This window comes from Battus philenor, unplaced genomic scaffold, assembly GCF_028537555.1.
Source record: "Battus philenor isolate CCGP_79_NKW_IND1 unplaced genomic scaffold, ilBatPhil1.0.hap1 SCAF_28, whole genome shotgun sequence".
In the NCBI taxonomy this organism is placed as follows: Eukaryota; Metazoa; Arthropoda; class Insecta; order Lepidoptera; family Papilionidae; genus Battus; species Battus philenor.
The window spans coordinates 4,029,538-4,052,260 of record NW_027181691.1 but is presented as its reverse complement, the minus strand read 5'-3'; the positions used below and the strand labels follow the sequence as shown (position 1 = coordinate 4,052,260).

General features: G+C 30.8%; 2 protein-coding genes across 7 annotated transcripts in view; one reads left to right on the top strand and one right to left on the bottom strand.

Annotated features, from left to right (window-relative positions):
- tws (protein phosphatase 2 regulatory subunit tws) overlaps nt 1-22,723 on the top strand; it is a 56,476-nt gene that overhangs the window by 18,454 nt on the left and 15,299 nt on the right. For 4 of the 6 annotated variants that reach the window (XM_068769560.1, XM_068769559.1, XM_068769557.1 and 1 more), the window contains exon 2: nt 9,235-9,395. In XM_068769560.1, coding sequence (XP_068625661.1) covers nt 9,260-9,395 — 136 coding nt within the window. In that variant the 5' untranslated portion in view covers nt 9,235-9,259. The other 2 variants (XM_068769563.1, XM_068769562.1) reach the window with 2 other exon arrangements.
- Nucleotides 4,678-10,773, bottom strand: LOC137926034 (cytochrome b-c1 complex subunit 6, mitochondrial-like). Its single transcript, XM_068769565.1, has 3 exons — nt 10,653-10,773; nt 6,058-6,103; nt 4,678-4,886 (listed from the first exon to the last, which is right to left on the bottom strand). The coding sequence occupies exons 1-3, from the start codon at nt 10,677-10,679 to the stop codon at nt 4,726-4,728; spliced, it is 234 nt and encodes a 77-aa protein (XP_068625666.1). The 5' UTR covers nt 10,680-10,773; the 3' UTR covers nt 4,678-4,725.

Here is a 22,723-nt window from a genome sequence, read left to right as displayed (position 1 = left end):
TCTGAAACATTTTTGGGCAGGATGTAACACACATTATGTACCATCATGGTACATTTTTTTTTCATCTTATGTCTCTTAATTACGTCAGCATATTTGACTATGTGCAAATTTTAAATCATGCGTACTTTCAAACTGAAAAGATTATATTTTTGTCTACTATTCACCGCGCAATGAGACGTCATCACGAAAAATGAGTTATAGAACTATTAATGCCGCGAATAAAATACATAGTTGCAATCATCATCATTATAATTGCAGCCATAAGACGTCCACCGCTGGACATATGCCTTCCCCATGGATTTCCAGTAGATCGGATTGAAAGCTTGCATCGTCTTCTAAAGACCTTAATGTCTTAGTTAGTATAGTTGCAATAAACGTGACCAATTGCACGACAAAGTCCGGCGCACTTGACCTGTCACAGTCAAGGTGTAAAGGTGAAATATTACCTAGGCACAGTTAAATAGATTTAGTTAACTGACCTTGCCAGCGGTTAAACCGCACCGTGATATTCTATCGCATGTATACGTTAGTTTGTTATTAATATTAGCATTATTGACGTTTCAATAATCGACATCACGTCTGTGGGGCATATAGTGTTTATTTTGTGTCTCGGGGAATAACCATTTAAAAAACATTTTATTATTTTACCGCTAATAGAATAAATAATTTATTCACCACTTAAATGACCTCAATACATGTTGCGGTCACAGATACGGTTAAATTTTGGAGGAAAAAAGTAAGATCTAGTAAATGCTTGTCAATTATTTTGAGAATCAAATGTAGTCACGACTATAATAAACTAATTATTTATTACGTTTACTTATCTTAGACTTATTAATTAATAACTTAACCCGAATAATTCGTAATCGGCGACATTTCAGACTATAGACGCCCACTTCAAGCTATAGGCCTCTTCCAAAGGTATCTAAGGGGGATATAACATAATCGCCACGCTTGGCAGGCGGGTTGGCGATCGCAGTGTAGTATTATTGACCACAGAGGACTCTGCTGACCATCATCAGGAAATTTGTTTGTGAGCAATGACAATCCTATAAAATTAAAGTGTGAATTATATAAAACCTGTCCTCCTTACCGATTATATCGTAAACCAAACCAGCACCCTACGATCGCGATACTCAGTCCACTATCGCTGGGCTACTACAGCTCACTGTTTAATTATATACGATAATAACATTATTTTTCATTCGTTTATCATTATAAACAAAGATTTACAATTATGATGAGATAGCACAATAAACCACCCGGGTTTGTGGTAAAAAACAAAACAAAATAAAAAATTATTGAAAACTATAGCATTGAGTGGCTTTAGGATGTGTTTATATGGATTTAGTCCATCATTATATAAATTACTCAAGTAGTAATAATTTGTTACTAAAGTTTTTTACTTTTTGAACTGGCCATCTTGGCGGATAATTTATATAAAATTTTTACATTGCGTTTTGAGAATATAAATTGCTGTTTCAATTATTCTATTTTGATATTCTTTAAAGCATGCCTAATTGATTTTTTAATTTTATTTTATTATCATAAAGAAAAATACAGTGTTCTTAAGTATTGCACCATATAAACTAATTTATTTGGTTTCCATATATAATACTACGATCAAAAAGTAAGGTGAATTTGTTAATAAAATGTAAATTGTTTATTTATTCTTCCAAATTAATTTCATCTCCTTCAAAGTAATCCCCGTCCGATAAAACGTACTTTTGGCAAATGTTTTTTTTCAGTCCTCAAATCAGACGGAATATTCTTTTTTCTTCAAGAACTTCTTCGATTTGGTTTTTATGTCACAACATGTGTAACTTGAAAACCTTTTGACAACGAGACTCTTGGCATATGTCTACCAAACTAGAAAAAAAAACTATCTGTCTTCCTAATGCCCGGGAGTTTTACAGGATACTTTCACTTTACTATTTATCACAATAGTATGGCCATAGAAATTACCTAAGTTATATTAACTTATTTCGTCTTATTACAGTAGGTAACTGAGAACTGCTAAGACTACGTGATGTATTTTAGTTTTAGATTTAATATAATAAAAGAAATATCTACATGTCCCTTTACAATTGTAATTACTTACAGTTTTGATATGCAATTTGCAATAAATAATGTACTTGTGTATAGATAATTGCTTTCTCTCGTAGGTATATAAATTGCAAAAATATATGCGATCAAGTAATGTTTTTTATTAACTTTTCATAATATAAGTTCAGTGTGTTTGGATTTGGTGTAGGATATTGAATTTATTCATGCTAAGTAAACATTCGTTTTCAAAACAATTTAAAAGTTAAATAAGGCAATTAACAACACTTTCTAACGATGTTGACATTCTTAATTTTTATTATAATTACAGATAAATAAACGTATTAAATTATTTGTCTTAAAAATATAATAAAGATACGTTATCACCGTTGTTTGTGTCACAATCAGGGAACAAATGAACGGCAGTAGTAGTAATTATAACAAATCACCCTGTATGTATGTCGGTGAAATATCCTCAGTGGGATTTATTAAGTGTGATATCAGGTTTGCAGAGATACTGCACACGTGCGACGGTTCTCTGTTTGTGCTGCCGGGGTCTCTATTTATATCCTTGGTGGGTAGTCATATAAATTTTCGACTACCCTCAACGATTAATTTTTATCAGTAAGGTAGTTACAAAATGTGCTTGCCCCATAATAATTCTTTAATTTTCAACGTAGTCGTGTTGTGTAACATGTCGATGTTGGTGTATGACAAATATGTAATTTCTATGAATGTATTCGTTAATTTCAGTAAAGCAGATAAATACAACAAATTGAAACATGGATCAAAACACTAGAACGTATTTTAAATAAGTCAAATAATATATAATAAACTATGATATATGATAAAGTAGAACTTAAAATGTCATTGACCACTCCGTTTGTACCAAATGTCTTTGTGAGAATAAAATACGTTATTATTATTTAAGTTTGTAATTGTTAATTCTTTTATCTAGTATTATGATAAAATAAGATAAATTGCTGATAATAAAGACAAAAGATGTTGACCTGAAATTTACAGCCTTTTCTTTTGGTACAAGAATATTAATTTTTACATACATATTACATATTATAATTTTTCTATACTATATTCTCTGGATGGAGAAATTAACGTAAAATACGTAAATTTTCTTTTTGGTTAGTAATAGCGAGATACGGATATGTTTACATATCAAATGCCGGTTAACATATATATTTTTACGCGTAACGTCTTATCCTGGTATTACGTTAGGTATTCCTGGTTTACCACACGACTTGGCACCTTCTTCATTTTCTAATAAAAATCGTACCTAAACTCTTGTGTTGGTCATAGAACCAAAAGTTATTGGAGAAGTAACGACACTCAGAAAGTGAGAGATAGATAGGGAGATTCTAATTATATTGAAAAATTAATTATTTGTGCTAAAAAAGTTATTTATTTACAATTCAAAAGTGCGATTGAAATAGAGTTATATTAACTTTGTCTACAATATCATGGTTCGATGTCATATATTATAAAGATTGTATTAAATAAATAAATTTCAATTTATCCTTGTCAAGTTTGATTACGACCAAGTAACAACCTAAGCTCAAATTAATGTCAAAGCTATTAAATTTTCACAACCGGACAAAGAATCCACATACATCTGGATATCGTAACAGGAGGCATGTGAGCGATATAAATAATGGAGGAATTCCTTTCGACCGTGGCTATTATCCCCGTGACCTTATCTCGTGGCCCAGTCGCCGGGGTCTCGACGCGCTCGTAAAACCAGACCCGACTCTCGATAGATGGATGCTATCGATCTTTCGTTCGTATAAATTTTTTAAGGAAACGTTATAAGATGTTCCGAAGATTCTGTTATTTGGAACATGAATTTGATTCATTTATCAAATTACGATATTTTTTTTACAGAAATAACTTCGAAAATGCTTTATCAAAATTAAAATTTAACAAAACGATACTAACCTATTATTCTGTTGAACTTTACTTACAGCGTTTCGGCTAATGCTATCGCGCAAAATTCACTAGGTAACCAAAATTATAATACTTTTTAGGTTAAAATTTTTGTTCAGAATTGATTGATAACTGATCTAAAGATTCTGTTCGCATATTTCTTGAAAATCACATCGATATACTCCCAAAATACTTCGATCAAATTATCATATTTGAGTACTTACGTAGAAACCAATTTGTTGAAATAGAAAGGTATTTAAAATATTATTACAAAATCGACATATATGGCAACATCTAACATCTTAGAGCTACAACGGTCAAAAATTGGATTAAGAGCCTATGGGCTAGATATGATAAAATTAAAGACAGAAAGACGATGCGTAACATTATACGACTGCACTAGTCAGATCTTCATAGAAGACCACTGTAAAATTACAAACTAGTAATAATTTGTTTCTTATTTCCGTAGAGTTACTTACATAATATTTGGATTAAGAACTCTATATTTTTCATATCAGCCGATTGTCACTCATTGCAAGACATAAACATCACCAAAAATCGCAACGAAGATCTAGCTTTACCCGCATCCAGGCATTTCCTACGACCTTGACTATGACATCAGTCATCTAATAGGTGGGGCTATCTTCGCCATCTTTACCGGCTTATAAATATAGGATTCAAAAGGAAAAAGCAATAAACTAAAAAAGACCTATTTATTTAAGATAACACATAGATATAATGTTGTTACACAAACTTTTTAAATGCCTTCTCCGCGACACAGTGGTCTAAAGCCACCATCAGATCAATCAATTCTTCCTCACATGTTTCTGCCGTGTAGGACTTTCCCTTGACTCTATTCTCGCACCTTTGAAACTGTTCGTATATTTTCTTTATGCCGCAATCATCTAAAAATATATATTTCATTATCACAGACTCACCCAAGTTCCTTTCTTCATCATTATGTCAGCCGATAGACGGTACTGTAGAGCATAGGTTTATACCAAAATCGCCACAATGACCAGTCTTGCGTTGTCTGCAACCAGCGACATCTCGCGCCTTCGACTAAGGCGTCGATCCATCTAGTGTCTTGCTTTCTTACGTATATATCATTCTAATTAGATTGCACGTCTAATCAGAAATGAGAAGTACAGCGGACGTTAAGTTGAAATTACCTATAGAGCGCAGATCAGATGACTACTGGGCCTTTAGATTCTGAAGTAAAGACCAACTGTCGAGCGCGGCGTATGATATCCATACTATATCTTATACATCACGTACCTAATACAATAATATTACGAAACAAGTATACATATTAAAAATATTTAAATACGATATTTTTATCTTTTAATACATATATACACAGTGTGATTATATAAGATTACTGTAAATTATTGTATGGTATGTTCTATCCACAAAGCGTTTACGAAATCCATATTTTTGCATATTATTAATTATTTTTTACTATCTGTCCCTGCAGACCTTGTACTTGTAGAAGTTAATCGCTTGACGCGTTCCAATAGTAAGAAAATGAATTAATGTAACATATTTCAGAGTTATCAATATATAGAGGGTAATTGTAAATAGGTATGAAAGCTTTAAAGCGTTTTGGCTGATAAAGGAACTGTATTTACGCTTTTGAAACTTTTACACCTATAACTAATCACCCTGTAGATGTCTTGGAAATTAATGATTTTCTAGAAACATCTCTTGATTTTCAATACTTAGTGTTATTATTTACATGAAATATGCAAAACAGATTTTTAATTTAGGTTTTCATATTTAAAAACCTTCTAACTAATAATTAACTAGGTAAATATTTTTTTTGTTTTTACATACAACCTTCACTATGCGCTATAATACTACTTTTATACTGCGAACAGTGAAGATATGGAACAACCTAGTGGCGTCGTTGATTCTAGCTAACTACCTATATAACTTAGGATTATTCAAGTCGTAAATGAATAGGTTGCTTCTAGACAAGCATATAGCATTGTAGACCTCGTCATCATTTAGCATCAGACGAGATAGAGGTCAAATACTTTGGGTATTATCGAAAAAAAATGAGTAATAACATACACTGTAGGCAGTCCCCGCGCTCTTTAGTGAGCTGGTCGGCAGAGTTCTGAAAAAATTACAAGATAAGGTATATAAATAATAAATTATATTACATAACCGGAAAGATGTTTTCTATTTTCACTAGATATACAAGATTTGTTATTTTGTGACGATCAACTGACCCATCCCCGCATAAGTCTTTTTATTTATTTATATATTCGTATATAAAAAAAAGAATTGTTTAATTCTGGGTGATTAGTTACAGTTATAAAAACTTTCAACGGGTGAATGTATAGGTCATTTACTCTTAAACGAAATACGACTGACAAAACGTCACATAGGTAGTATGGTACAAAGATAGTGCTCTACAAAGCCGAAATTAGCCGATTCTCTCTTTCCAAAGGTCGATGTGCAATATTTATCGCCGGGTACTGTAAGAAGAATTTAGCAGAGAAAAATATAGTAAGAGTGTTTTTAAAATTCGAATTATTACATATTAAAATTAATTGTTTACTATCTCTGCCTGTAGACTTTGTATTGCCAAAAGTTAATGGCCAGTAACATTTCAATTGAAAAAAATAATTGATGTAACATATTTCATAGTGAATATTTTATATATGGTGATTGGAAATACGAGTAAAAGCTTTAAAGTGTTTTACTAACAACTAAGCTATACATTCACCCTTTTTTACAGGTCCTTACACTTATATCCAATCAGTCGAAATAGCAGATAACTATATCAAACAATATATACAAACGAACAAAAACATTTTATATCATATGAAGACATACGCGAAGTCGTTATTAAGACAATACAATGTAAGGACCCCACAATATAGTTAATTGAGCATTGTCTCTGACCCATGGAGCGAAGCTCAATAGAAACCGACTCGTACTGATTCCGTCTTATACGAACCAGATATTGGAATATAGAAATATATCTTAATGACTCCGTAATTAAGACGTCTAGGTAGAAACAGAGAATGTTTTGAAATTGAGGGTAGTTATCAATTCATATTTCATATATCGAAGTCGTTAATTATTATTAAAATCTAATTAAATCTAAGTATTTAACCTCTGTTGGCTATGCTCAACCCTCAGCTGCGATATCAAATTAGAAATGAGGAGATCCACAGAAAACCAAGGTCACCGACGAAGGTCAAAGAAATCTCATCTGAAGTGGCAATGTGAAGTGGCTGGGCGGGAGATATCGCTCGTGCAACGGAAGGCAGTTGGGGTTAAATGGTCAAGTGGCAACCACGAGCAGGTAGATGCAAGCCATCCGCTAGGTAGACCGCTGACATAGTAAAGGGCGTAAGAAGATACGGGCAGCGCAAGCGCGTGGTTGACTTGATCTTTGGAGAAGGGAACATGATGCCAGGACATATTAAGATTAACATCTAGATATATAACCATAGACCAGTGGTAATCTAATTTTTTTGGTTTTGATTCAATGATAACCACTAGTGTACAACATTAGAATCAGATTAAGCTGCACTGTAACAACATCTTACAATTAAAAGCTAAAAGGTTTCCAAACGAGCCCTGATCTGGTACAACCCCACCACGACGAATACAGGGGGTTTACTGTGACCTCTTTGACAATATTCTAACTGCAGCATTAAATCATATCATTCTGAAGCTTTCATATCACTTAAAATCCGATTCTTAATGTAATAGGCCTTTGTTCTATTTTGTAGTTTTTATTTTGGCATATTTTTGTTTTTGGTATATAAATATCAAAGCGGCGACGGACTGAGCTCACTTTATAGTTTTTTTTTTAATTTGTAAATTTGTTTAAAAATCGAGATATGATCGAAGAGACATAATAATTAGATTGATGGAACTACGATTATTGTACATATAGTAGAAGTACCATAATACACATGTTCCTTCAAAAAAAAAATTCAATCTAGTTTAAAAGATTAAAGGTAAATATTAATTTAGCTGAAGCGTTCTAAATCCTCGAGTTATTGACGTTTCGGAGAGGCTGTTTGATGTCACGAGAGCTATAACTAGTCTGTTTACTTTACTTAAGTGGATTTGCACGCTTGCTCTATGATTTAATCGTCACGAACATGTCGGCCAGAATGATGTTGTAATATTCTTTCATTTAATCGTGTAAATTGGGAAAAAATTGATTTTTATTGAACTTTCCCTAGTGGCAGATTCCGCTGCAGGGCGTATCGGGTCTAGTCCAAGACTTACTCAAGCACGCCCGGAGGAGTCTCGGATCTGGTATCTACATATTATTATTTCACCGGATACGGAAAGATAAACCTGTTTAGGATACTTCTTGCTTTTAAGTTTTTTCTTCTTTATATCTAATATACTGTAATAAAAATAAAATAAAATGTTATACACTAGTGTATTGGAATTCCCCCAATTTATGTCAAAATTTGACAACTACGCACAGCTGTTTTTATTATCTCCGTGATTTTTAAGGAAAATTGATTAGCTCTCTTCTATTTTTATGTTTCTAAATATGAAAAAATCAGGGATGAATCAAAACAATTTTTTTTATTGATGTACCATTAAGATGACGATTCACCTTATCCTTGCGATCTTCGAGCGCTTAAGTAACAAGTGTAAGTAACTCAGACCGGCCTCGGAGAAGTCGAGGGCGTTTCAAATATCACAGAGGTCACTAACCTCCGAACATTATAGATTTTTATCAAACAAATAACACGCTGTTCTTCTCCCAGCACTAACGCTTTCCGAAGTAATGGTAGCGTTAACAAGGTAATAGCAACCGACCATGTCAAGATTCAGCCCTTTAGGATGCCCTTGAGTCTGAATGTAAAACTGGAAACTTATCGACGAGTCAGGGCCCAAGGCGAGGTTCTCTCCAGAGTTACCTGAAGACTAGTCAGCCTATAGGATGTAAGAACACAGCGGTCTCCCAATCGTTGAAAACTATAGTATGTAGTATCCAGAGTCGTATCTTCCAGCGAGCCATCGAGTATTGATATATTATAAGAGGTTTAGGTTAAGCATACTCTGCGCTCTGATCACTCGAATTCGCGAAATATATAAATTTCACTTAGGCGGCAGTGTAAGCGAGATCAAACAAAATGGCTTTTGGATTATCAGCTTCTTGATGACGACAATGAATCACAATTTAAAGCGTATTTACAATAGTCACTTTATTTCACAAAAACAAGTTATTGATATAATAGAATTGCTACTTCTTTTCAGGTCTTACATGTCATGAGTTGCAAAAATGGCAACCACGACTATGGTAGTATCGCCGCTTGCCACACAATCTTCACCGAAGAACAAAAGGAGACTATTTGCTGAGGCCAGACAGAACAGTCTTCAAAAATTAAGCGTAATATTCGACCATGGACATAAAAATGGTAAATATCTATTATAATGGTAGGTACATGTATAAGCAAAGTTTATTGGCTTTTGACATCGTTTTAATTAGACTAATGTAGATAGTTAAATAACGTATATTTATTTATTTTTAATAAATTCCGTTCATACTGATTTATAACTTCGGATATTTTTTGTTCCTTGTAATTTTATATCAAATATATAGTTACAATAATAATTATCATCATCATTAGTATTTTAGCCGTAATACTTCCACTGCTGATCTTAGACGTCCCCCATAATTTTGCAATCGGAAGAGGACTGCCTAATCATACATTTTTTTTTTAAACTTTTTTGTTATAAACATATACAGCTACATCTAAACAAAGCTATCACAAAGTAACATAGATATAGACATTCCTATAATTTTATATGTATTTATACATTTAATATTAATAATTGCATTAACAACACAAATATACTAACATTTTAGTTAAACAAATATTCTTTATATATGCAGCACTCAGATAAGAAATTCACTTTTCTAATCTAATTTTTATGTAGACGTAAACTCTTTTAATAAAAAAAATAAAACTACATTCTAGTCTACATTTTTTCCACAGACTATTGAATATCTCAGTTTTACATTTTTTTAAAGTAGTATTTTTTAACAATGTCGTTTTCTTATTTTTTTAAATGGAGAACGTATACTATATAAACTTTACAATATTATAAGGCGCAAAAAATATATATTTCAGTAATGTTTACACTATATTCGCCAGATAGAATTAACCGCAACTATAAGAGAGCTCTAATAGTTGCGGTTTGTAACGAGAGTTAAGAAAAAAAATATAGTAATAGGCCTTAACATAGTTCAAAAACGTTGAGATGCGCTTTTTTATCCTAAAAAAATATCGTTCCAATCTAAATGTTGCTAGGTTTTACGATGTATGCTATCCGTATTGTATTGTCCGTAAAACTCTTTATGTGTAACAAATTAAACAGCAATCAAAGCAAGAACACGCCAAATCACGAGAAAAAAAAGAACAGTCCAAAACTCGGCAAGTCGTAGAGTAAACATGAACAACAGTCATAAAAGAAACAAGACGCGTCCGTACTGTGCAAACGACATAGTATTTGAACTAATTCTTGGCCCATTATCACTAAATAAAGAGATAAGTAAAGTATTATCTACTAGTAACATGTCCTGCTAATATAGTACGGTAGACTCATTAAAAACTGTCAATAACTATTACAATAACTAAAACATGTACTTTATTAAGAAAACTTTTACATACTGGATCGAACATATATTCATCGGTCATTATCGACGAACGTTGTATAATTTGCGTATTAGATATTTAGTTTAATCGTGGACGACCTTCAGTATGAATGAGCACTATAATGTCAATAAAATATTACAGATAAAAACAAACAGTTGATAAATTTAAGAAATGTGTTTGTCGGTTAAAATATAATAATTCATAGTATTTAAATATGTTACTCATTATTATAAAAATATTAATAAAGGTCGCGTCTGAAAATAACGTAAACAGAAATGATAATAAAAGTTCGTTACAAAGTCAAGTTTAAAATATTTAGAATTCGTTAAATAATGCTGTTAAACAGCCTTACACAGATTGGTAAAGAATCTAACGATAGATGGCAGCACTAGAAGTTGCTTGAAATGCGTGCTCTTTGAAACTGTTTTACAACCGCTTTATGTATTTTGACGTACAAGAAAAAATGTTGCTACTTTGGAAGATTATTGGTATATATTAGAAATTGATTTTTTAAATTGATTGACCGTTATCAAGAATTATCTCGATGAAGACGCAATTTGTTATTTTTTTTACTTGCATGTAGTAATGCAAGACAATTATTTATAGAACGTTTTTAGTTGATAAAAAAATTATTTCCTGGATTTGCAGCCCTTAAACACATTTTTTTCTGAACAAGTGTTCAATTTTTCGTAATTTTTTGATAAACGATTTTTTGACAAAGAGATTTTTTATCGGCCTTTCTTCATGTGAGACTATTGAATATGCTTTAGTTTTACAATTATTTTTTGAGAGTAGTATTTTTCAAGAACGCGACTTTGTTTTTATTTCTATCGCAATAATGGTAAGTGTGTTTATAGTACGTTTTAGTAGATTTATATTGGCAACACTGTTCTCTGCAGTAATAATTGTGTTATTTCAGAGTTTTCTGAGCGCCATTGCTATTTACCGATGTAATGTTGAAATGATTTTAATCAGTTTTCATCGGCAGTTGTGTGTGATGTTTTAATAAAATATTAAAGTGATTGTGTAATAAAACTATCGAACTTCTTAAAGTTTTTGTGCTGGGCTTTGTCATGGCCGGTAAGTGGTGACTTTTAGCGCCCGATAGACAAGGGCGAATCGGATTCGGGATTTGGAAATAAGTCGAAGATGTTTTATCGTTCGAACTCCGACGGTAAATTCAATGTTTTTGTCTTTAGTTTGGTTATTAGTTTTAGTGTTATTAATGTGATAACAGCATAGTGCCAGTGTTTGGTTATTGTAATGTTTGAGCCGATAGTTTTAACCTTTTATTCTGATTATTTCACTACTACGCTAAATTTGTAGCATTAAAAAGGTTCTCGCAAAGGTTTTTTTTCTTTATCACAACGAATAAACAACGTATCATAGCACTCGCGGCGGTTTTAACTAATTTGTTTGTGTGATCAGATGATTCCGATTGTTGATTACGCTTCGAAGGTCAAATCAATGTATTTTGCAGATTTTTGCAATTAAAATTCATATTGAATCGTTTTCAATTGCTCTAACGCTTCTACGGGGATATAACAAATGACATTAATCAGGTTAGGCAACTAGGATTTTTGTATACCCACTTTATTTTTTTACGAATTTATTTCTGTCTATTAGGTAATTCCACATGTACAGTAAACATTACTCCTGCAGTTTCTTTTAGTATTCGTTACTTTCAGTATATAACAGTATTGAAACTTGTTTCTCTATTGTTAGTAAAACAGAAAATCACAAATTTTTCAGTTTGTTAATAATCGGTTGTAGATGTTTGTTACATTATGCATATTTAATTAAAATTAAAGGTAACACTTATATAATAATATAAAGTGAAAAAATAATGGTGATATCCTTACAACAGTTATTACTCTCAATTATAATTTTTTTTATATGATGCTGCCCCAAACACATTAGTACCTACTAATTACCATATGGCTTAGTAGAACGATGTTCAGATGACAAGTCACAATATGCTAACTACAGTCATGAGTATACAGTTCAGATAAAGGTCAATTTATTCTATTAGCAATGTACACAAAGTAATTGTTGCCTATTGTAGTAGGACATAAAGAAAGAGTGGGATTGCAATAGGTAATTGTGTATTGCATTCAATGCACACTTTTACAATAAGATCCCAGAATGTGTTGAGAAAGCTTTAATAGCTGCATTTTTAAAAAATGTACTTAGTTTGATTTTGCAGAAAAAAGCACCCCTTGGGAATGATGTCCAGGCTATTTCAATGTTTATTAACTTATATAACTCTATATTATTAAAAAATACATATTCCTTCCGAGATTCTTTTTCCCGTTCTTCTCTGGTTTGAAGTATTTCATTAGACCAGGTTGTAGACTTGCCTGTGTCAACTATAGATGTAATCCATCATATGTTGAATAATATTGAATTTGAATGTTGAAATAAATATATTTGAAAATAAAATTAAGAAACATGTTTTAATTATTTTTCTTATAAATAAAAAGAAAATTGAAACAGTTTAGTAATGTTAACTGGTGCAGTATATGTTGAATTGATCAATAGATTTCAGGAAGTAGATCTGTCAAGAGGTTTTCTGGTTCAATATCATTGCAGCGATTATTATTGGTTTTGGAATTGTAAAATCCAGTATTTTAAATTGATGCAGTACATTTCACCAATGACATGAGCATGATTAGTATAATAATAATGGCACCAAGGTTCCAAAATCTACAATTTTATGCAGGAATTTGCTTTATAAACCTGCATATGTCTATATGTATTTAGAGTACATTTCACCTATTTAAGGTGAAATCACAGGTGGTCCTAGCAGTTAATAGGATAAAAGTGAAAGTACATCTATTGCTTTGGAATATACATACAATAATCAATGTTTACAATAAAATCACTTTGGTAACAAGACATATAATGTCAAGGATCAACATGAGGAATTGAATCCGGCACCATGTTGTTTTAGGAGATTAGTGTATCTATCATATCACCCCATTAATCTTGTGGCATTCTAGTTATTGTCAAGGAAACATTTATATGAAACTAATAATTCTCTTTTTTTAACAATACATATATAAATGGTCAGACACAATACAAATTAATATCCATAAAGTATGTTTAAAATAACAAATTTGGTATGAAAAGATATAATAATATATATAATATAATTATTTATATATAAATAATATATTTTATTAATAATGATTCAATTAACTACAAGTTAGGTACCAAAAGAAAAAAATTGTTACTAAGCCCCATAAATTACTTATTTTCTGTAATACTATGTACTCTTATATTTCCTCATCCCAAATGTGTATTTTTTATTGGAAATATTTATACACTACATTAGTAATAGCTACTACAAATACAGAAGTTATTTAGCTGTGTTGTATGTGTAGCTAATTACTATTATTCCTAAACAAATCACAAAACCTAAAAATCATTAATATTGAAGTAAATATGTTTATTTTCAAAATTTCAAAATTATAATCAATAACAATTATAGTAAAGTGACAAAGTAATCTGGACAATTTTTAAATTTTCTTGTTATAATAGATTGCCAAATCACATTTGAAAATTAGTTTTCTTAAAAAAAAAGAAAAACCTGAATATGAATTTACATAATAAAAAGACATTCACACAGACATGAACACATTTGTAGTGTCATAAATAATTTCTCTATATTTTATCAGCAACAATGAAAGTGTTCAAAATAACAATGTGCTTTTGTTAAATAATAAAGTGTATTTTTAGTTATTTTCTTTGCTGAACATTGCACCAACATTTTGCCAAACATTCCTGAACCTTAATCAATTGTAATTTATGTATATTACAATAAAATATGTGAATTAGGATAGCTAGGATATGTAACCTTAAATAATTTTGTCACTTCTATGCAGACTTACTAATTCAAGGCATTCTAGACTTACTAGTTCTAGACAGACTTACTTAAAAAAATACTCGATACTTACCTACACTACCATGAGTCGAAATTCATATGTCCCACATATTGGAAATGTTCTGAGAATTTTTAGCTTTTATAAAATAATGACAGTTCATTAGAATTTGTGCTAATATGCAAATATTCATAATTTATACTGTTTATTTTATCATTTTTTTGTTTATTTATCTGTTTATCTACTCTTCGTTATACATAAACAGCACAAAAAATATGAATCAGGAAAAAAAATAAGTACATGGGTTGTTCTTAAGTTTAAACATTTACTTTGTTGTCACATTTATTTTCTAGACCATCTGTTAGAAAATATTTTTCTCAATTGTGCTTTCTGTCGCGATTATTAAAATTTGTATTAAATAATGTAATTTTGTAATTATTTTCATTACTCATATACAAAACTAATTAACTTCTTAGTGTTAAAAATTTTTTGTAAGGAATTTCAGAGAGGTTCCATTTGGGATGTCAATTTTATGTATTTATAAATAATGCATACAGTAAAGCATAATAGATGACTCTAAATTCTTATATTTAAGATGGAAATAATTCTATAAGCAATAAAAAAATATCTAAAGTACACTCTATAGTAGTTATTAGACTTTGAAGACATACACCACTTTGTAAAAAGTATAAATATGTTCTTAGAAAGCTTCCTTATTTATGTTTATGGATGATTGTTCTTCTATCATATGTAGTTTTTTGTATCAAGGGGCTGATTTCGGCAACCTAGTCACATTGTGCTAATATTACTTTTGGGTTGACTCTAGTCTAGCCAACTAAGCTCTTTGAAAAAGCTCACCAGATCCTTGATATTGATTGATGTTATAGGTATAATGTAAATTAAATGATAATTTTATGCTTTGGTCAAAAAAACAAATGGAGTCTGCTTTTTTGAGAATTTGCTCGCCTACCTTTGAGTTCCTGTTCAAAGTTTTATTTTTCTTTCATTATCTATTTTTGTGTAGGATTTCCTTGTGTGCCTAGTATATATTTGCAAGTTTTCTTTAAGTTTGTCTTTATGGAATAAAAATCTTTTTTTGTATCAATAATTTCCAAGTTTTATCATATTAACCATTTACTATATACTACAAGAATTATTTCTAAACATTTTTGGACAATGAAAAATTCATCACCTAGCAACCAAACATATATCAGGGCCTCCAATCTGATAGCCAATTTTTATAAAAAGGTTTGAGGGATTCAATATCGCAACCTTTTTCATTTTACTATTTTTTCAAATTTTTAGTATTGTTAGATGCTGCATGCCTGTTGTGTTATTTCAAATTTAATCCACTTTATGAGACAGGCTGTGCCTAGTGTTTTGTTAAGCAGTGGGTTTAATTGTTATTTGGAATTTTATAATTATAAAAATTATTATTATTATCTTAATTATTAGTTGTAACTTAATAAATGTTTTAGTTTTGACTCTCCTTAATCACAGACGTTTTTAATAAAGTCTATACTGTTAGCTAGTTATATTGAACCATTTAAATGCCTGTACCCCTATTGGTGCCTTCCGCCGCGTAACGAACCGACTCATTCCCTGCACCATTGTTTTTATTTCACCGACCACATAAAAGGCGGGTGTTCTGTTACCTAACAAGTTTGCCATACAAAAGCATAAGATTACAGCTCGATATCCAAAACAGGTTTACAGTCATCACTTTTGTTTTACATTCCTGCGCAGGACATGTTCGCGCACCGTTGTGCCCGGTTACGCCGTAAGATGTTGGAAATAGTGCTGTGACTTTGTGCAGTGATATAGAAATGTTAAAAAAGAAGGAGGCGCCATGGTATTCAAACCATCGCGTCCGTAGTCACGATAGTTCGACGAATTGGAGGACGAATTCTTGTAGACTTCACTGGAATACCGCTTGCGATTGTACGTATTCTAAAAATATTCTCGCAAGGACTTTATTTTGCAATATATCACACAATCAACAAACTGTATTAATTTTATTTTTATACACGTAAATGTAATTAAAGTAACGGTTCCTAACGATCCAATACCGAACCCTTACTGGGCCAAAATAATACAATTTAAAAAAAATGTAGGTACTTAAGTTGATTATTTTATTAATGTTAGATATGCAATAATAATTATCAAGACTATATGTCTAGACAAAAACAAAAACTGGTTTTACAGTTTAAATTATTGAAAGTTAAATGTTTTTAATCTATGTTTACGTTATAAACCTTTGATCTACGTTAGTGAAGTTATTATGAATATTGACAGTCACTTTGATAATTAAGCAAGCTACAAAATGTACGAGACTTGATTTGGAAGGAAAATCAATCTACCAGCATTATAAAGTATAATATATTTAAAAACTTGATCTTTTCTTTTATTATGATGGTGTAAATAAACATCAAAGGGGGCGGTTGTAAATAAAAGATTGCAAAGTTATTGCCTAGGTAATCATTTATTAAAAACAGGCTACGCTATTGTTGACGTAAAATAAAAATGCCGTGTTTAACAGACTAATGGTAGTTGGATCGTTGTTGCACCTTGTAACGCATAATAATTAGTTTTAATCCAAGAATAGAAGCAATATTACTACTTCATCAACTTCATGACATGAAGGCTTCAACCATTATAAGCCGAAGCGAGAACTTTTGAACACTTCTGCCTTTTTCTAGTCCTTTGCATTACATTTATGCTATCTTTTCTAATTCTATCAAATGCTATGATTTTATATTCAAGACTAATATTGCCAATAATTGTGCTTGTGGCTATAATCAAACCTTTTATTGACTAACTAGAATTTCGCTTAAACTGGATTATATGTAATGTGCCAGTGTTATATTGTCCTATTTTAAAATATCAACTTTAAACTACGTAAAAGCTGTATTAAAATGTTTTTATTTAACCTTAATGTCAACATTTACCGAAATTAGTCGAATGTATATGACAAGAATGGTAATAAATAATGTAGAATCTTATGAACTGATACATAATAATTCTTAAATAATAATAAAAGAATAGACGTAAAGTTTCTTATATAGAATTGTAGTTTGTTTACATCGAAAAGAAATGTATATAGTGGCCATCTCTTGGAAAAAGAGTACTACAAATGATACACTTGTCTTATTTATTCAATAGATGGACACCTTGCATAGCATAGAGTGAGCCCACGATAGATTTAAAGCGTCAGCTGCAATATTTTCAAAATATTTATTCAGAGTTACGATTCATGTATTATTATTATTACAAACTTTTACTTATTTATTTTTAATATTACTATTCACACTGTGTTATAGTGACTAATCATTTTGTTGTATCTAACGTGATTACATGCTTATTTACATTCTTTGTCCTACCCACATAAAAGACGTGGTTTAAGGATTTATGATTTTGCATTACATATGAAAAAATGACTACCTCTGAACTAGAGCGCCTAAGCGATTTTAATATTTTTCATCAAATGAAAAATGTCGTCGTGGTTTTGCCACAGCCTTGGCTGTGAGATTTTGTGAAATAAAGAAAATTATTATCATTTATATTTAGAGGTACGGAATTTTCGCAAAAAAAATCACCAATTTCGCATTTAAATTTTTCAAACATTGCAAATTTCGCATTAATTTCGCATTTATACTTTAAAACTTATTAAATTTGGGGTAATAGGCATTTTTCGCCAAAAAAATTTCAAAATTAAAGGTGCATGCCTTAACATTTGACAAGTTTAGTTAATTAAAAAATCGTAAAAAAATTAATATTCGCAACCTTAAGCGTTCTTTTTTAGTTTGTTACGACGACATTGTATATTTTAAAGATGAGTTAAGCGTCCACTATGTAAAGTTGGATGTCAAATACTCTGTATTAGATTCTGCTCCATCAAAGGACGAAAAGTCGCATTTGACGGCCAACAAATTGTCATGCATATTATGATTTATATTTTTATTAATGAGTTCATGGATTTACTTACTTACTTTTTTACTAAATAGTTTATTAGCCCATTGATGGCAGAGTTCGAAAAAAAGATAAGGCGTTTTTCTAAAAATTAGGGATTTTCAACTGACCAGAGGTCTTTTACACAAAACAAAGAGCTTCTTAACTGATAAGTAAGCCAAGAAATATATCTCGTAGGCCTTAGGGGTCTACGATACGGGGTTGACATCACTGAATTTACCTATGAAAGTGTGTATATTCATCAATTAACTCATTTAAAAATGATCTTGAAAAACAGAAAAATGGCATACATTTCGCATTTATAAGAAATTTTCGCATTTATTCGCATCTATTTCGTAAATATGAAATTTCCGTACCCCTATTTATATTTTATTTTTCGTCAACGTCATTTGTGGTTGATGGTCGCTATCATTAAATTGATTTTGTAAGTCTCAAAACGTAAAAATTCTTTTATATAAAAGTTCTGATTCATTTCTAAAAGTCATAAATAAAAATTCAAAACGTCCAAGAGAGATATTTCACTGCATCGCCGTAATGCATTGTCCATAACTTTTGAATTCTGTACCATATAATTTCGCATGGAGTAGAAATGCAGCTAATTAGTATTGCTTCAAAAGATGAGACATTTTTTAAATTCAAAATTATCGTAATAAATTACAGAAATTTGAGGCTTACGACGACTCCATAGTAATTCTAAAGATAATGCATTTTGACCGTAAAAAAAGAAAAACAAAATACTAATTTGGACTGACAACATGAAGGTTCACGTAGATACAATTCTGGTTACACGTGTAAATCAATAATTTTACCGAAATCTTATTTATAATAAAGAACTTAATTCCGATTAATTTAAAAAAACACTTGTCTACTGATGTGGGTAATGTAACCATTATTACAATTTAATTTTATAAAACAAACCATATTTATTCGTAATTTCACTTGTGTCAGATGAAGTTGAAAAGTTCACTGACCTGAACGATTTAAAGGCCTTTAAACAAAACTTAGTTTCAGACGCGCTGCGCCATTTAGAGCTGCATTGAAATGTCTCCGCATATTCAGGGCGATTGGTTATAAGTGTAATACTTTAAAACGGTTTCTACACCTATTTCCAATCACTTTATATAAAGAGAACTCTGAAATATGTTACATTAATTTATATTTTCTATTGGGTTGCGACAGGCTATTTGTTTCTGTCAGTACACTCTACATCGACTAGTAAATAAATAATAATTAATTTTAATATGTACTACTACGAATATTGAACGATTTTTCTTAATATATTATCGTCACGTTATTTATTCAATTTTGGAACCATTGATTTTTAGACAGGGTGTATTTAATTGATAGCAAATGAGCTAATTCACCACTTGAAAGCTTTTATTAGCTTATTTTGTATATATATAAGCCGACTTCACCCATAAATGCATAATGATAAAAAACTGTAACATACCACTTAAACGTAAAATATGCTACACTTAAAAGTAAATACATGATAGTGCACATCTGCAACATAAGCTTTTAATAAATAATTGTAATAAATGTATATACATACATATATTTGTATTTTTCCCTGCATAGTAGTTATTTATCAGCAAGATATATATTTTATTAAAGTATAAAAGACATGCATTTAAGGGTTAAGGCATTTAGCCATTCTGTGCAAGTAAACCCAAGGTGGTGCAGAGATAATTAGTAGTCAAGTGCTTTTACATCTTTTACATAGGTGTAATAGGTAACCAATTATCCTGCATTTTGAATACACTTCTTAAATAGAATGAATTATGAAAATCACAGTTAAAAATTACAATGTATTAAACTTATTATTAATTTGTGATTGACACGGAAATTATTAATACGAATTGTAAATTTGGCGAAAATTAATTGTGCACGCAAACTCTTATGAATAACTTCCCGGGTTTCACGAGTCGGTTATTAATATAAATAAAAATATATATTGTTTTCCGTGATCACCATAGGAGTATAAATGCTAAATAAAAAATAACATAATTGTATTAAAAAGCTGTGTCATTGTTTACTAGGCTTATATTGAATTTTTAATTAAAATTCGAAAAAAATTTCAAGAGCCAGTCATTGACGAATTATGTAGCAAAATAGGCAACTTGTTAAAATGAACATGAAAATTAATGATACCCTCATAAATCAACTTAAAAATACATTCAGTAAACATATGTTCATAACTGGCCAGATTGCAAAGATATTTTAAATATTATAATTAGTTGAAAATCTCTTCTTTGTATAACTTAGCCTAATTTATTAAAACAACTCTTTGCTCTGTTGTGCTTCTTATGGTCAAAAGCTATCGGTCAGTCGCAGTTCAATAGAAAAAAAATAAATGAAATAAATTGTATTTGAGTGTGATCGTTCACTGACTTATTATTTAATAATTATCAATGATTACTGCTGAATATAATTTTTCTGTTTTGTTCACCTAAGGTCTCTGGCTGGAATATGACCATTAAATCTTAGAAATATTCTCATAAATGTAATTTATAAATAGTTAATTGTAATTTATTTAAGTGTGATCATATTGATTTATTTTACAATAATTTAATATTTCGTTCATTAAATTATATCAAATAATTACTATATATATATATATATATATATATTAAATAAAAACTGTACCAATTTTTTGTGTATGATGTATGTGTGACATCTTGAGATGTTTTTTCTTTAATTTACGTTATGATTAGTAAGAAAAAAGTGTATTGTTTTACTAATTTCCTCCAATTTTTCTTTCCTCGAGCTCTAACAAAAATAATAATAATGTTTTTGGTCGACAGCCATTCTAGACTTTTGCGTTTAGTAGTTAATTGTCGACTGTTTTTTATTAGGAAACCAAAATATTTTTTATTTTCAAATAAAAAATCCCGTTTGTACAAATTTCTTTAAAGTACGTGTATGAATATTTATAATATATAAAATGATAGATAGTCCGGAAGCACTACACTGATATAGTTTTAAAGTTTGATTGAAACTGAACAGATAAAGACTGATCCATTTCATTCCAATTGTTTACTGACTCGCAAATGTTATGTGGTCATCACGTATGACTTGTGACGTATACGTATCAGTCAGCATACTCTGATAGTCGAGTCACGCGCTCCTGACATTAGCGCGTTACGACACATTTAAACGTTTAAACATTTTTTAAATCGCGGCTGGTTCGTTATTGAAATCTCAATTTGCGAAGTTTTTGAAAAATACACTATTTATATGGTAAATAAGTTTGAAATTTTTCAAATCTTTCTTGAATATTCGAATACGGCCGATGAAATTTCTAAGCATAATGGCAGTTGCGAACATCTGCAAAGCAACCAACATTGCCACGATGACCTATCTTGCGTTACACGCATTCAGCGAGTTCCGTGACCTTGTCATCTACATAGTGGGTGGTCTAACAACGTCGCGTCTGCCGGCTCTTGGTCGCCACTCGATCTGGATCATATGTCAGCTTTATCAACTATTCCGCGTCACAATATGGCTGTTCTCTGTCTATATTTTGCTGATATCGCCTTATTGTTTTCATTACGTTTTGTTTGGAGTGTACGATAATCTGATATGATACAGAGAGAGATACGGTGCGATAGTTATTTTTTTAATATTCAAGTCATAAAGTTTCAACTTAATGCCACACGTCCTGTTTTGAAATAGCCTAGATAATTTATATTATCTAGCGGTGAGCCTAGTTATTCGGGTTAACCTAAAATCATGAAATCAATTATTTTCATTAATTACGATTTAAATTGTAAAGTACATAAAATGCGGTTAATTCCACATTAAGTAAAAATTAGTAACCTACCGTTTTAGCAATATATGTAAAGGCATAAAATTGCAAGTTTTATTAGATTTGAAAACCACGCCTTCCAGTTGGGCAATAGAGCCACACGGTTTACTTCTACGTGCGTTTTATTTGGTAGTTGCAATAGGTGGCTTGTGGGAAATGTTTACGATGAATCTAATACGCGGCTGACGTGTGACCCCTTTGGATTAAACAGTTCAGTGAGAGATTGCTTAACCCTTCATTTGCCCCAACATGGCGCCTGTCATTGTAGGGAAAGATTTTTTTTAAATGTTAAATGAAATTTTGTTTTCGATCCTATGATCTTTTACACATCCAGTCTGTAGATCATAATCTGTAGTACATCCAGAGCAAGCGATTTTAAACTGTATTTTTAAGGTGATTCGATATAATGTAGCCTACTTTATTTC